Raw genomic sequence first — 16892 nt, 5'->3', positions numbered from 1 at the left:
CACCCCGCCCAGACGTCGCTCCGCCTTGTTTTCATTCCCCAGGCCGCACGAGGTGGGGGGGAGTGTTGCTCAGCGCTGCTTTAGCCACCGCCTCCTCCCTCCCCTTCTTTCCCCGTCCTGCTGTTGCATTGTGGGATAGTGGCGGCGCGGCTCGGCAGCGCCCCCTCCCTTCTCTCTCATTGCCCCCCCTCCCGCCCCCTCCCCAGCTCCTTCTCCATCCTCAGGTCCAAGATGGCGGCGGCGGCAGCTCCTCCGGCTGCATCTCCGCCTCCCCCTTCTCCGGCAGGCCCGTGCTGCCCGGGCTCGTGGCCTAACTTCGCCGTCGTCTGCTCCTTTCTCGAGCGTTACGGGGCCTTGCTGGACCTGCCCGAGCTGCCCTTCCCCGAGCTGGAGCGCGTCCTGCAGCCGCCCCAGGAGCCTGGAGACCAGGGTGAGCGGCCCGGATACCTCCCCCCCTCCCATACACACATTCCCTTCTTCCCCAAACGGCCGGCTGAGGGGGGCTGCGGTGCGGGGGGGTGGAAGGGGGGGCCGGGGCTATTCCCCCCCCGCCTCCTCCCGGCCCCGGGGGTGGAGCACTTTGAGGGAGGGGAGGGGCCTGGGATTCCCGGAGCGGCTCTCCGGGGGGAGGGGAGTCCTCTCCCCCCTCAGCACGGCCCTTCTTTTTTTTAGGGGAGCAGCTGTTTGTGTATGTGTGTGTGCGCTGCCCCCCCAGTGGAGGACGGGAAGAGGGGGCGCGGGGGCTCCCCCTTCCTCCCGCCTCTTGGTGCCGACTGATACCCCCCCTCCCCGCCTTGCCCCCGCCTCTCCTTTTCCCTGGGTTTGTTCCCGAGCTCTGGTCTCCTGGAGAAAGGAGCGTAAGCCGAAATAACTATTTTTGTTCAGCCTGGCCCTGGCAGCGCGTCTCTTCTATGCGCTCCCCTCCCTCCAGCTTGGGGGGTCGCTTCCCCCTCCCCTCCTCCCTCTCCTTGTGTCCATTTTTACTTCTCCCCTGAAACAGGAATGACACACACGGCAGTGTTGTGATCCTGTTTCACTCTCTCCTTTTCTCTCTATGTATATGAGGTGAGGAATGGCGGGGGGGGGGGGGGGAGGGGAGCAAGCACAGAGAAGCTCTGAACCACGGCTGCTCTTGTAGGCCATCTCCTCCCCACAAACACAGCCAGCCATTGTGTGCTATCTCCATTCCTCTCTTCTCCTCCCCCTCGTCCCCTCTTGTAGTTGAGGGGAGGGGGGGATAAGCTTACTGCTTGCTCCTTCCCCCCCCGCCCGCCACCTGAGCTGTTGGAGGTGGAGGGATGGGTTATGGACTCCACTGTTTTCTTTCAAGCTGCTCCTCCTCTTCTCTGCTCTCTCTCCAGTAGCAGATTTGGTTGCCAGACTCTCTAATTCCTGCGCCGTGCAATGGATGTGGGAGGGCCCAGGCCAAGACAGCAGCCCGGGGAGGGCTGTGTGGAGGCGGCGATAGAATATAGAGGGGAAGGTGCTTGTTGCTCTCGGTCTCTTGTCTGTTACTGGTTTGGTTGTTGCCTCTGCACTCTTGCCACATAGGGAGACCGTGGAGCTCACGACGCATGCTCGGCAAGGCCCCATAGAAACTTCCTGCTGCTGGAGAAGCCCAGCTCAGGGCTGCTTTTGGTCTTAACAGTCCTTACTTTTTTCCCCAGAAGGTACTCACTCGCACCTTCTGCCCCTCTAAGCCTGCTTTGTCTGGGGTTGGGTTTTTTGTTGTTTGGGGTTTTTTTCTTTCTTTCTTTCTTTTTTTTTTTTAATTGAATCGGTGTGTAGGTGTTTCCTTATATAAAGGAAGTTGCTTTTTGCAAAGTGCAGACGTCCTGTCAGTGAGTTCACAGCAGCCGCTGCTGGATTATAATGAAATAAGATGAATGTTCTGGCTTCTTGTGTTGTCTGCCACTTAATCAATAGGAAAGGCAGGTGAGGTCTGCTAACTTCTAAAAACAGGGTTATCTTCCTAGGAAAGAGGTATTTATATACAGTTGCCCAGCCCTCCTGTGCTTCTTATGTCATATAAAGGACTAATTAGCAAAAAATCATTGTTTTGGTGAACTGTTGCAGAACTTTTTCTTAAAAAACCACCAACACACTTAAAAGTTTTGAATTTTTTAATGAAAATATTCCTTGTGAAATGTTGTCTGTAAAGAAAACTAATGTTTTCTTGCAGTGTGACACAAGAGAAGTGAGTGTGTAAGAATAATTTTCTTGTGTGAGCTGCAGGATAAAGTCAAAGGTTGACATAGTGACCTGTAAATGCATTTGAGTAAAAATAAATAAGTAAATAAAATAAAAATCCTGATGACTTTAATTGCATCGTGGGGGTGTGGTTTATCAAGAGGACAGCAATTAATGCATGACCCTTTCCTTAGAGGCTTTCAAGTGTGTTGGATTTTTTTGCATGGTGGGTTAATTTGATACTTTTCAATTTTTTTAACTTGTCCCTGTGTTGCCCTCTGTGTATGGCAAGTGATAGATTATTTATCCTGATGTGGAATAGCCCCTCAGGTGGAAACAGCTTTAGTCTCTGCATTTTTTGCTCGTGTCTGGTGTATTTAATGTATTTGCATTTTCTAATCTCTAAGAAAGAAACTGTGGGTATGTGAAGAAGAAACTTAGGTGATTTTTTGATGCTTCCTGTGATAACTTGTGTGGCAGGGGCTTTCTTTTCTTTTGATACAACCAACTCATTGGGCTTGGTTTGTGGTGCCAGTAGCTGTCTCCTGGTGTGTTTTATGCTTTTGGATAAAGCTAGCCGTAACTAGATTCTTCTATGTGAGTTTTACTTCAGTTAGTCTCCAAAGTGGTGTTTAAAGGATACAAGTTACAGAGTTGCTAAACATTGATTGAAAACTGAATTGGTCCTTCCTTTTTTCCTTTTCCTCCTGAACTTCTGTTATTTACCATCTGTATGTAACTTTCCTTGGATAGCAAAAGGGATTTTGATTTCAGTGATTTATAGCCAGTTTCACTTTTGATAGCAGCATTGCTTGACAGTGGATGTGCACTGACAGCAATACATAACAAAATCTAAGCAAATAGCTACAAAACTTCAATGTGTTTTATTCTGAATTACTTAGTCTGCTCTAAGTTTTCAATTTCAGCTGCCAAGTAACAGCTGTTTGGAAATGTCCTATGTATTCATGTTACAATCAAGAAGGAGAATCAATAGTTTGGGGGTTTTGTTGATTACCTCGGAGATTGTTTTGATGCTCAGCAGTTTCAAAAGTGGTTTTGATGTGGGCTTTTTTGGTTTTGTTGGGTTTGGGGTTTTTTGGTGGTGTGCGTGTTTGTTTCTTCTTTCCAAATGTGGTCCATATTGTCTTGCCTGAAGAGTTACTCTTGAAAGGTGCCACTAGGTTATTTATGTTAGGAGCCTCAAGGAGAAGTAGGAGCTCCGGTTTGCATGTTGTTCAGTAGTTGTGTAACAGTCCTGTTTTCTTTCCTGTTAATAATTAGAACAAAGAGCCTGTTCATTGTTATGGAAACAAGGTATAGCCTTTCCTTACAGGAAGGGATGCTGTGGGGATGCTGAGCACGTGTTGACAGCTAGGAAGCTATCACATATTTCTTGGAGGGATTTTAGATCTTTGTTAATACTCAGAGAGCTCTTGAACTTTGCCATGTTACCTCTGCTACCTTAGGATTTCAAGACATAGTATTGACAGCAGTGCTCAAAGAGTAGCTCTGTAGTGGCTTGACTAGTTTAGACACCAAATGAACCTGTATCAGTAGCAGGTTAAATGTTTTAACTTTATGTACTCTTGTCTTAAAATGTGCAATCCAATGTAAAATGTTCTTTGGAATTTGGTGGGTGATGAAAATCATGCTTCAGTAGGAAAGTAAGAATGTATGGTGTTGATTTTACCAGTTGCTGTTGAATGGTGGGATGAAGTGGTAGCTGTGGAAATAACTTGTGTCTTATGAAGGCTGCGTACCATAAAATAGCTTAACCTTGCCAGCCAGTAGTTCATTTTAAGGTTGTAACTGTTCACAGTAATGAGACCCGTGGTTATCTGGTGAATTTTTACCTTTTTTGTGAGGAATGATTATCTTCCCTTTGGGAATGGTTTTCCTTGCTTTATGTACAACGATGTGACTTGGGATACCATTATGACAGGCTTAAACTACTTCAGAAAGAAGTTGAGTGTCTGTCAAGATGGTGCCAGTGTTGACTCATAAAATATGCTAGTTGATAGGCCTCAACAAGTGTTTCTTGTAGGGTTTATTAAGAGCATCTGGATATATAATTTTAACTGGAACTTCTGAGTGCTGGGTGTCATTATCCCTGTGTTATTGTAGGTTTGAATGCAAAACTAAGGTCACAGTACAGACCACCCTACCCTACAGTGCTCTGTCTCCTTTGCCTCTGCTTGCTTCTGAATGCAAAATTGCAAACTGGAACAAATCATCCCAGGAAACCAATGCCTGTCCTTCTCCTTCTCACAAACATATACTGTCTTTTGCCACTAAGAGTTTTACTTCTGACAGAAGAGCAGTTGCAATTTTAAGTATGTGATAAAGAACTATGTTTTTAGGGCTGTGTTGAAGAAACCATGATATCAAATCAGCACCTCTCTTGTATTGGTAAATAGCTTAAGAATTGGTATAAATGTTAATTAAGCACTTGGTCTCTTGTGAATGAAAATATTAGTGGAATTAAAGCTTGCACAGTGGAGATCTAATTTAGCATGTGACTATGTAAAACACTTGTTGGTTTGCCAGTGTGTGCATGGGGGAACCTCTCCAGAGGTGAGTGCATCTTCTGAAGTGTGGTGGGCTGTCTTAGCTCATTAGTTTTTGGAAGCTTTTCTTAGAACTGTGGGGTTTGATGTGTCCTTGACTGAAATGGTACAAAGTGTGCATGTTTTGAATGTTCTTTCAGCAAAAGCAAATTTGCATCAAAGTCTTGGTGCTAAAGGTGGCACTGAAAATGGCAAGTGTGTTTTGGTGTGTAGATTTACCACAAGGCACTCTTCTGTATCCTCTCCACAGCTCACACTCTTTCACCTCCTTTAACTCTTGACGATCACCCAAACAGATGGCCCAGCCAGAAAGTTTGTTACTTAATTGCATCATGAATATGTTACATTTGTATGGAGTTTGATGATAAAAGCACTTTGCAAGTGTTGACTCAAGTTTAAGCCAAAAAGGACATACTGTGATGCCAGTGCCTGGTGATGGGTCCATTTTTGTAAATATTTTCTCCCCTTCCCCTTTTCTGTCTTTAAAATGAGAACTGAAATTAAAGGCAGGTAGCTTGTGGAAGATCTGTACAAGCCATTTATAGTTTCTTTAATTATTTTTGCAGTAGAGAATACCTGCTACTACTGAAAAAAAAAAGCCTCCAACCTGAATTGGTAGAAGTGGGGGGGGAAAAATTATAAGAGACTTTGAGGTACCATGTTTCAAAGCAGTAAGTTCTATTTTGCAAACTGCTGTAGTTTAAATCTTTTAGACACCCAACATCTTTTTCAAATGAATTTGGAGGCCGGAGTAATTTGTTTCAGCGGGTTGTCAAGTTTTTTTACTGTCATTCCAATACTTCTGGAAATCTTAGCAGCATTAAGCTTAAGGGTTCTTACCAGTCTCTGAAGAAATGAACATTGACTTAAACTGCTGTTGAATATCTGTATGGGAGAAACAAACCTGAAGCTTTGTACCTATTAATTATTGCAAGCAAAAGCCAAACATTTCTAATGACGAGGAGCTTGACAGGCTTTCAAGCTCAAGATTAGGTCTTTTCCTACCAAAGAGGGTAGCGAAGCAGAGTATTCTGTTAATGTAATGACAGTGGGGTTGGAACTAGGTGATCTTTAAGGTCCCTTCCAACTCAAACCATTCTGTGACTCTGTGATTGATTTTTCTTGTACTTAATGTTTGATATCAGGCATACTTGGGGAGTATTGATCAGAAATTAGGTGGTTTGAAGTGACTCTGAGGAATTGTCACAATACATTGCAGTAATGTGTAATATCCACAGGAATTTGGTTAGTATTAAAAGTGGGGCAAAAAAAAGTGATATGAAAGTACTGTCAAACACTGTTTTACTTAAAGCTTAATAATTGATACTGTACTTGAGACATATTAACTGGTTTCAGTGCAGAAAGATTAATTCACATGGTGTCTTATGTAAATGAACAAGTTCTGGCATCCAAGGTTGGTTGTGTCTGCAGTGCTGGAGGAGTGGAGTTTATTCACACAGCAGATACTGCTGAATCTTCTGCATTAACCATATCAGGTGTGTGGCTTAATCCATACTGCCAGCATGCTTCTGCCAGAACACTGTATCAGCCACTCAGAGGTAACACTTGTCATGCGGTCTGCAGCTCTGAGAGTTAATCTCTCTTCACAACCTTTCCTTTATGAGTAAGAAACTTAACTGCTGTTCTGAATCGGGTAGTTATGACCTGAATGCAGGCTGAACTTATCTGTGTATGTATGGAATATAAGTAGATCATTGCTGTCCTGCTTCACCTAGGGACTGAACCAAAACATTTATTGTGGCAATGCCAGTGATGAGCAGTGTAAGCAATCTGGCAGTGTAGGCCTAGAGCCTGACATGGTGGTAGGCCATGCTCAGCCTAAGTGCAGAGCCAGCTAGCAGTGTAGCAAAACAGTGCTGTGCCTGCAGCATGTAACTAAAGCAGGACACTGGTAGCTATAAACAGAGAAAGTTATCTTGGAACAACAGGACATGCACCTGCATCAACAACCTCACATGTTGTTAGTAGTTGGACCAATAATCTATAATAGTGCCATGTGTGGTCACTCACAGGGAACCGATGAAGCCATGCCAACAAGGCACTCCTAGTTTATATAAGTTGTAGAAGTTCCCTTGCTACACACTTTCCTTTCCTTTCCCATCTTCTTCTTTGCTTTACACTACTGTGCTGTACTCACTATGCTCGCACTACGGGCCTACAGTACTGGAACAATAAAGGAACACTACTCGATCATATTGGTCAGCTGTGTTGACTCCAATCTCCATCCCATTAATTTATATCAAAGCCATGAAGCCACCACCTGTTAGTCAAATGCAGCATTTCTAAATCAGCCACAAACTACTGGAGAAGAGAAGTGTATCTAGTAAACTTCAGAACGTGATGTATTATTTCTGTGCTTGTTTCATTTTTCTGTACGAGGAGGGTTCTGTACCTCTAATATTTCTGGCCATCAAATGAACTGATTTGTTGGAAGTAGACTTCAGACACTTGGAGCTGAAATTTTCAAAGAGCATCACAGGGTTAAATTCTGAGGAACTATCAAGGGTAATCATTCTTGTGCTGACCTCCTGGCAAATAAGTCTCTAATGCAGAATAAACTCCTCTTGTCTACACTTCAGTCATTTTAGATCAATATGACTTTAAGATCAGCTCATCTTACCCACGTGTGCTTTTCTGCTACTCATTTAAGAGGTGAATTAAGTTTGCTTTAAACTTAATTGTCTCATAATAGAACATGGATTTGTTTTAACTATTTCTTTTTTGTAAGTTTTTATGTGCATTAAGCTGCCATGTCAGCTTACCTGAGTGTCATCTTGTGTTTAGGCTTGCAGTGCCAGTTTTAACTGGGCTCCACGTCATCTCATGATCCTCTGTAGAAGACAGGAAAACACTCTGCTTCTGGGGAAATAAGCAGCTCAGTCCCATTCCAGTAACTGTCCATCTGAAAGAGGTGACAGAATGCCATGTGGAATGGAAAAAAAAACCAGAAAGAACTTGAAATGCTGCTCTCCATGAGCTGTCACAGGACATCCAAGGCCCCTTCCCAATGTTCAGCCCTCCTAGGGATTATGTAGATTCTGTTAAACTGCAAGTTACCTTTTGTCCAGAAATCCATCAGTGCTGTACCTTGTCCTTGGCCCCAGTCAAATTCTGTGGACTCTGGAAGAGTTTCTCAGAATACTCTCCTTGGGTCCATGTTTGTAGCTCAGAGGATACTGATTCTTCTACTACTATGGATACAACTTTTTTCATGTTTGAGATTACTTCATGCTGATACTCCTTAGTGTAAGAACAGGTATCAGGTATGTGTATGCAATCATAGAATCACAAAATGGTGGGTATTGGAAGGGACCTCTGGAGATACTCTAATCCAGCCACCCTGCTCTCCTAGAGCAAGTCGTCCAGGATTACATCTGGGTGGGTTTGAATCTCTCCAGAGGACGCTCCACAACCTCTCTGGGCAGGCTGTTCTAGTGCTCTGGCACCCTCACAGGAAAGTAGTTTTCCCTCGTGTTATGATGGAACTTCCTGTGTCCTAGCTTGTGCCTGTTGTCCCTTTTCCTGTTGCTGGGCACCACTGAAAAGAATGTGGCCCCATCCTCTTGACACTCACCCTTTAAATATTGAGATCATCTCCTCTCAGGCTTCTCTTGTCCTGGCTAAACAGCCCCAGGTGTCTCTGCCTTTCTTTGTCAGAGAGATGCTTCAGTCCCTTCTTCATCTTTATAGCCTCTGTTGGACTCTCTCTAGTAGTTTCCTGTCTCTTTTGAACTGAGGACCCCAGAACTGGACCCAGTACTCTAGGTGTGGCCTCACTAGGACAAAGTAGAGGGGGAAGAGAACCTCCCTCAACCTGCTGGCCACACTCTTCTTCATGTGCCCCAGGAAACCATCTGTCATCTTGACCGCAAGAACATACTGCTGGCTCAACTGTTAGTGCCTGATGCACACGTTCCTGAGCCCATCTGGATGATGACATTTAGATTAGCTTGCTTGTGGTCAGTGCTCAACTGAGAACCTCATGGGAACTTCTGGAAAAATCATGGTACTGTTGATATGGTGATTAAAACAGAGTAACTGTAGTGTTTCTGTGCTCTTGAGTAGCTGACAGACTGCATCTCTTGGGCAGAAACCTGGTAGATTTGGGGGGAGGGAGAGAACCTACTTTGTAACCAGTGACATCTACCTACTGGAGATAGAAGACAAGGATAGAATGACTTTTCTTTTGTGGGGGGATGAAGGAGGGGGCAGGACCTACTGAAGGACTGACCTGGCAGAAAGGCGCAGATGATGAATAAATACCCTGCTGCAGAACCTTGTGGCTTTATGCTCACTGCTTCCTGAAAGCCAGTTATCTCACAATATCCATTTTATCATCAAGATGTCTCTCTGGATCATGCAACACTTTGCAGTCCAGCTGCATTCCTCCAGGTTCATGGTTTTCCCCCCAAATCAATGAACTCTCCTTTGCTTTGGCTGTTCTACAAAGCTCGACAAACATTTTAGCATTAACAAGTGTTTCTTGGTAGCCTCTAGCATTTGTCAGTCTTGGAAACGCAGTTTCCCATCAGCCTGGTACGGTTATTTCTCTTCCCAAGAGCCAAACAAAGCTCTTAAAGCTGGAGCAGCAGAGAATTTCTCAGAACTACAGTAGAAATTGTGAGAAATTGTGACCCTGTTGATGTCTGCAGTGGTCTGGGGAAAACAAACAATTTCTCAAAGCGAGAGCAGGCCAGTTTCTAAAGATTCCTGTGTTTCAGCAGCTGTGCTTTAGCATTTGATTGCTTTCCATTATGATCATTTAGATCTTGGAGTACCTTGGAGAACAGAACTGCTTACCCTTGAACTCACAGGTCTGAATGATATTTGGGGAATGGTGTACTTCACCAGTCCTGGTCTTGCAAATTCCCTTTTATAAGAAAATGGTGTTTATCAGTGAAACTGTAGTGTTTTTCAGGTGTTTAGGGCTCTACCATTTTTCTGTCTTAATGATCACTTCTGGTTGGCAAAGTCCTCAACCAGGAGAATGCTGAATGAAGTTGGTAGTTTAAGTTTGTGTGCAAGTAATCACTTGATTTCATACTCCACTCAGTGTCCCTCCAGTACTGCCCTGGCTGCCTTCCAACTTATCTACAGCTTTCTAGTAGCACAAGAGCCAGGGCATGTTCATTGCCTTTTAGTATTAATGACTACCAGGGTTATAATGGTTTCCTCCTGAGAACAAACTGCAGTAGCTCACAAAAGCCATATTAATTAGTGCATGATAGAAGTGTGGAAATTTTAGTTTGATGCCAGAGCCTGCAGTGTGTGGTGTTTGTGTTATCAACAATACATTGCAAGGAAACATCCAAGGTGGAGAGCTGCATGACTCTTCTAGAGCACTTCTTGTGAGGAGTGGCTGTGGGAACTGGGGTTGTTTAGCCTGGGGAAAAGGAATCTGAGGGAAGATCTCATTGATCTCTATTACCACCTGAAAGGAGATTGCAGTAAGGTGGGGGTCACTCTTTTTCCAAGGAACAAATGATAGAATAGACCAGGTTGGAAGAGACCTTCCAAGATTGTGTCCAACCTATCATCCAACACCACCTAATCAACTAAACCATGGCACCAAGCACCCTATCAGGTCTCCTCCTGAACACCTCCAATGATGGTGACTCCACCACTTCCCTGGGCAGCCCATTCCAATGGGCAATCAATAGAACAAGAGGAAACAGCATTTCTTTACCAAAAGGATTGTGAGGGCCTGGAACAGGCTTCCCGAGAAAGCAGTGGTCGTCATCCCTGTAGGTAATTAAAAGATGTGTAGATGTGGTGGGACAATTAGTGGTGGACTTAGCAGTGTTGAATTAACAGTTGGACTTGATCTTCAAGACCTTTTTCAACCTGAATAATTCTGTGATTCCAACCATAGTTCTCTTCCAACCAAAAGGATTCTATGGGAGGATGCAACAACAATGGAAACTCAGCCCAAAGAAATGCATTGTTTCCTGGAGGTGGTAGTTAAAATGGAATTAGCTTAAACTAGGCTAGAGAGGCCATGTGAATGTCCATCTTTGTGATAGATACTTGAAATGCATATTTAAGCTTAGACAAATTCTGTGGTAGTCAGTAGTAGCTGACCTAAATAACACATTAGCAATCTGTTTGAAGGTTAAGAAAAGTTAGCAGCAGGTCAGAAAACTCAATTCTAAAACAGGGGAGCTTGAGGAAGATGAAATCTTCATAGGAAGGGTGACCAAAAGTTGTAAGTCAAGGAATGAAATTGCTGACTGTTCTAGATGGAGCATGCTTGCAAAGCTAGTAGAGGTCTCTGAATGACTATTTGACAAATAGGTGTAAGGGCTAAATGTTGGGGGTAAGGGGAGTGCCAAGTAGAAGTTGTTTAAAAGGTGGAAAACTAAGCCTGATGTAGTCCAGGAAGAGAATGTACATACAGCTGGCAGTAGAAAAAAAGAAGCTGCAAAGTCCAAGGTGGATCTGGAGAGGACGTGGTGAGAGAAGTGTCTTATGTAAAAAGAAAAATCCATCTAGGAAGCCTGAGTGTCTATGATCAGCAGCTACAACAGTGATTGAACTGAGTGCATTGCTGAGAACTTCAGTAACTTCTGGAGTAAGGTGTCATTATTAGGGTAATTTGTGATATCTTTGTTCCAGGTATGCTGCCTCTCTGGCAATAAAGATTGGAGTACGATAAAACTTGACGTGTTAGGAAATGATGCACTGGAACGCGACGGAGAAGTGAAAGCATGCTGAGCTGCCAGGCTTAGCTACCTTCCAAAAACCCTTAGAAAAATGCAACTAATGAAAACACAACCTCTCAGCACAGAAGTGGAAACTAGAGTGACTAGCACATATCAAAGAGTCTAACAAAGGTTTAGGGGCATCAAAAGCAAGGAGCTTTTGTATCTGGTTTAGGTAAACTTCATGAAATTGTAATTTCATAGTTCTGAGAGTTGTCTTAATTATGCTCCAAAGAAAAACATTTCTGCTCTTTTGAAAGTGTGGATCATTATTCTGAAGCATGGATAAATGGATCATGCTTGGCATGGATTTATATAGAAAACCCAAGGCTTTCAAGGAATCACAAAATTATTGAGGCTGGAATAGACCTCTGAGATCAAGTCCAGCATATGACCTAACACCACTGCATTGGCTAGACCATGTCACTAAGTGACATCCAAACTTTCCTTAAACACCTCCAGGGATGGCAGCTCTACCACCTCTCTGGGCAGTCCATTCCAGTGTCTAATTATCCTTACAGAATCACAGAATTGTTGAGGTTGGAATGGATCCCTGAAGTCACTGGTTAAAGTGGTTGATTTGTATTCCACAACAACCTTATCTGCTATGACCAAAATAGTAACTCTCATGCCCAGCCTTTTCTTTGACATTATTCTTTGTGGTGGGAGGAATCAGGTGAGCAATGGAATGTGTTTTTAGCCTGTGCACTCTAAAGCCTAACATGTTAATGCAGATTATTGCCACTGGGCTGTGTTTGTGCTGTTGATTTTAAGTTTGGACTGGTTGAGGAGTAAGTTTGTTTTCTCTTCATCCCTGGCAAAGGGTTTAAGGAACATCAAGGAATGCATCACTCAACCATCCCAGCTCAGTCAACCACTGAGTATGTGTCAGCATCCAAAGTGGTTATCGGTGAGAGAAAGCATCACTGGAAATCTTAAACTGAGTAACCAACAGGAAATTGGTTAGAAAGGGAGATTTGTATTTTTTTGGTCACTGTGATGTAAATAAAGTAGAATAATTTCTGTTGTGCTGTTTTGTGGGTTTTGGTGTTTGTTTTTTTTAGTGGCATGGATAATTAATCTTTTTTTTGCCAAGAAAACAGGAAGGAGATGAATTGTTTTAAGAAAGATTTGAGTTGAGAGACAGCTAATCCAGACTAAAAGGAATCACTGCTGTGGATAGAATAGTACTGTGAAGGGGCCACAAAAGTACAAATGAAATGGAGTTAGAAGTGTACATCAGAAGGGAAAATGTTCATGGCAAATACACCCCAGTATATTGAAAATCAGCTGTTAGGGCAACAAAATGTTGCAGGTGGTATGGTGATAGGTCAGAAGAAAGCATCCATGTTAACATGGGTCTAGACTTGACAAATAAATGAAGAATCACAGGTAAAACTAGGGGGATATTTTGTTTGGGATATGTGTTTCTACCTCTTGTTGATTGCTTGTTTGCCTTGATTTTAATGCTCAGCTGTGGAAGCACTGTCTTGAAAGATGGTAGATCTGTAGATGGGGAACAACTGTATGAAAGTTCCAGCTAAAAACAAAGTTGTTTTTTTAGAAAGGAGTGCTGTTAACTTCAGAGGAGATTTTTATAAGTATACAAAGAATATTCCTAGAGAGATGTATTCATTGATATTGTAAACGTGCGGGGGGGGGGGGGGGGGGGGAGGGTAATGAATGAAATATAAGAGCCATTCAGATTTAAATTCCTTTCACATGTCCCAAAGTCAGTTACAGTTGAGTGCTGTAAGATATTCCTGAGGTCAGAGCTTGAAGATTGAGACACTAATGAATATTGACTTGTTGTGAAAAAAATACATAAAAAGAAAACTAAGTATGTGAAGTTTCTTGCTTCCAAGTTAATCCAGGCTCTAACTAGAAAGAGGATTTAAAGATGCCCCAGGGACAGGTAGTTTTCATATGTGTACTGTGGGATTTTGTTACCTGTGTTGTGAAACAGCAGATGGTGGTCACCATCAAACCAAGGGCTGGATTACACTGGAGCCACCCTGTGGCTCACCATTTTCTTTTCCAGATTTATGCACAAACACATTTTGTACTGCCAAGTTTTGTTCTCCTTTCTACCTGTCCTGTGTTGTACAGGCAGGGTAGGACTTTTTGATGCCCCAAGTTTCCTCTGTTTCAAACACTGTTGTTTTTTTGGGAAGTTGGTTCAGTGGGAAGATTCAGGTGCTTGATCCCTAAGTCTTGGTGACCCCTGCCAAGCTGCAACAGCCCCAGAGTTGTAACAGTTTCTTGCAATTAAAAGAATTATGTTAACAGTGATAGCTCACAGAACCACAGAAGTTAGGGGCTGGAAGGGACCTTGAAAGGTCATCTTGTCCAAGCCCTGTGCAGAGCAGGATCACCTATACCAGATCACACAGGAATGCATCCAGGCAGGCTTTGAATACCTCTGTAGTGGGAGACTCTACAACCCCCCTGGGCAGCCTGTATTTTAGTAGTGTTAGCAGGTCAAGACATGAGTTTGCTCATAGAAGTTATACTTAAGAGTTGGGTGTTCCAAGGAATCCAAATCCTCAGTTCATGTCTGAATCCTTCTGAGTCCTTGCGTTCTTTGTGATTTAATTAGCAACTTGTGAGAGGACATAGGTGGTTTGCTCTTTCCTCAGGTCTAAATAAGTGTTTTAGACCTAAACTCAAGAAAGTTGGTCAAAATCCACGCCCTTTTGTTATGTGCTACTAGCACTTGCCAGGCAACTGTCTTGGATAGCTTTGCTTCTTAATGTCTTCTTTCTTAAGAAATAGTGGAGAAAAAGATTCTGCTAGCTGTGAAACCATTTAGAAGGAGCCTCAAATTCAGTGCTGATTGGATTAAACTTGTGAAAGTTGTGGTTTGTGATCAGGAATTCATCTGTACAATGACTTTCATCCAGCTGTGTGACTGCCTCCTTTCACGGAAATCTTTGTTAGCCGTTCAAAACGTTTCTCTCTTGTGACTGTTCTGCCCAAGTCTCTGAGATAATGTTGTGTTTTCTTCCCAGATAGCTCATGTCTTTTAAAAATACTTCACATTTTCACTTGTGTTGCTGATAAATTAATGAAGTGATACTACCTTAGGGCAGAGCAAACGTGCAGTTACTTATTTCCAGCTTCCGGGCAAGTGTGTTCTGCATTGCAGGGTGAGTGGTGTTGGCTTCACCTTCAAAGTTTGCTTAGGCTGATCCTTGGAGAAAACTCAGGCTCACGTAACGCTGCTATTTGTGACATACCAAATGCTTACTGAGCAGTGCTCAGTTTTGCTACACATGTTGGTCACTGCTGAATGTTTTGCAGAGTATGAAATTCATGTTTGTAGCAGGGTTAAATTCTTGCACCCCCCTCCCCATCTGGAGACCTCGGTTTGCAAGCCTGGGTTTTCAAGAGATGTCTGTGTTACTTGACAGTTACAGAGAGACTGCCAAGGAACATTCACCTGTTGATACTGTTCAGTAAAGTTGTTGTGTAAATGACAGATGAAATGGTGAATTGCTCAATACATGAGACTGACTTGAAGTGCAGGTTGGATCACCAGTCACTAGAGAAAATAAATGCTATTTTTAAAGGTGAAGCTGAAAAAAGGCAGATGTATCTTTGTAGCAGATCTCATGTGATATAGGAAAATGGATAAATCATTCTGGGTTTGTTTGTTTATTTTTTACAAAAATTATTTTAGTGTGTGTGTCCCCCCCAAAAAGCTAAGGAATGAGAACCTCAAAACTTAGATTATAAAAGTGATTTATTAATTCATAGTTTTATTCAACCTGCTCTGATTATTATTTTATTTTTAGTATTGTCTTTTGATCAAGTGGGAGTGCATTCAACTTCTCCTCTAATAGAATGCAATGGAGGAAGCTGTTAGATTTGTGATGTGAATAATGACCCCATGCTGTGCTACAGGCTAGGATCAGAGCAGCTGGAGAGCGGCCAGGCAGAGAGGGACCTGGGGGTACTGGTTGATGGGAGGCTGAACATGAGCCTGCAGTGTGCCCAGGCAGCCAGGAGGGCCAATGGCATCCTGGCCTGCATCAGGAACAGTATGGCCAGCAGGAGCAGGGAGGTCATTCTGCCCCTGTACACTGCACTGGTTAGGCCACACCTAGAGTACTGTGTCCAGTTCTGGGCCCCTCAGTTTAGGAAGGAGGTTGACTTGCTGGAACGAGTCCAGAGAAGGGCAACAAAGTTGGTGAGGGGTTTGTCACACAGCCCTATGAGGAGAGGCTGAGGGAGCTGAAGTTGCTTAGCCTGGAGAAGAAGAGGCTCAGGGGTGACCTTACTGCTCTCTACAACTACCTGAAGGGAGGTTGTAGAGAGGCAGAGGTTGGTCTCTTCTCCCAGGCAACCAGCACCAGAACAAGAGGACACAGTCTCAAGCTGTGCCAGGGGAGGTTTAGGCTGGAGGTTAGGAGGAAGTTCTACACAGAGAGAGTGATTGCCCATTGGAATAGGCTGCCCAGGGAGGTGGTGGAGTCACCATCACTGGAGGTGTTCAGGAGGAGACTTGCTAGGGTGCTTGGTGCCATGGGTTATTTGATTAGGTGGTGTTGGATGATAGGTTGGACATGACGATCTTGAGGGTCTCTTCCAACCTGGTCTATTCTATTCTAAAGCTAAAGGAAGCTGAGACCTCCTTAACTACTGATGTATGAACATAGTTGCATATGTTTAATGTTGATCTTTATTTTTTTTTCTTTCACTGCTCTGAGGATGTTACTTTTATAAACAGGATATGTGCTCTTTCACTTGAAGTTAAATGCTGCCATGCTTAGAGATTGATTTTTGTCTCCCAGAAATGTCTGTGCATGGGTAAACCTTGTGATCTATGGTGGGATCTGCAATGGTAATTGTCTAACAGGAAGCCAAAAGCTTAGGTAGTGGTTTAGGAATGAGATGTACGCTCCAGTAACTGCTAACACTCAGTACCCCCAAGACCTTCTCCCAGGACCTTACATACATTGTTTTTCACTGGAAATACTTACCAGACACTACAACAGAACTAACCTCACCAAATGTGCTTAGCAGAGCTCAGATGTTTACTTCAGGATGAGCTGACTCTTCCCAAAAGTGTCTTTCTCTCCATGGGTTTTAAATGGCTTATGTGGACCTAGCTCAGATGCAAATATCTGTATTTGTTTAGATTATTCCTACTGTTCTGCTGCTGTTCTTTCCCAGTTTTTAATCACACAATATCTAAAAAAAAAAAATGGAGCTGGGAGTAGGGATTAAAATTTAGGCTCCATTTTCACAGGAATTAGACCATGCTTTTTCTTCTCCTTTCTTTCAGTCTTTGAATCTTGCATTATCTTCCTAGCTGCTTGCCTTGTGACTGGGCCACCTTGCTAGGAGTGAAAAATTTAATTTTGAGCCTTCTGAAAGGGAATAAAGCTCTTGAATTCAGTTTTACCAT

At 43.4% G+C, this 16892-nt stretch overlaps 1 protein-coding gene across 1 annotated transcript in view; it reads left to right on the top strand.

Moving 5' to 3' along the window:
* The first annotated feature begins 44 nt into the window (after nt 1-44).
* Nucleotides 45-16892, top strand: part of RSF1 (remodeling and spacing factor 1) — a 78986-nt gene continuing 62138 nt past the window's right edge. The window contains exon 1 of the mRNA XM_068139793.1: nt 45-430. Within this exon, the coding sequence (XP_067995894.1) occupies nt 232-430 (199 nt within the window). The 5' untranslated portion in view covers nt 45-231. The remainder of the gene's footprint in view (nt 431-16892) is intronic.

This window comes from Melanerpes formicivorus, unplaced genomic scaffold (assembly GCF_026170545.1).
Source record: "Melanerpes formicivorus ecotype bairdi unplaced genomic scaffold, bMelFor1.0.p_v2 SCAF_1, whole genome shotgun sequence".
NCBI lineage: Eukaryota > Metazoa > Chordata > Aves > Piciformes > Picidae > Melanerpes > Melanerpes formicivorus.
This window is presented reverse-complemented; position numbering and strand designations above follow the sequence as displayed.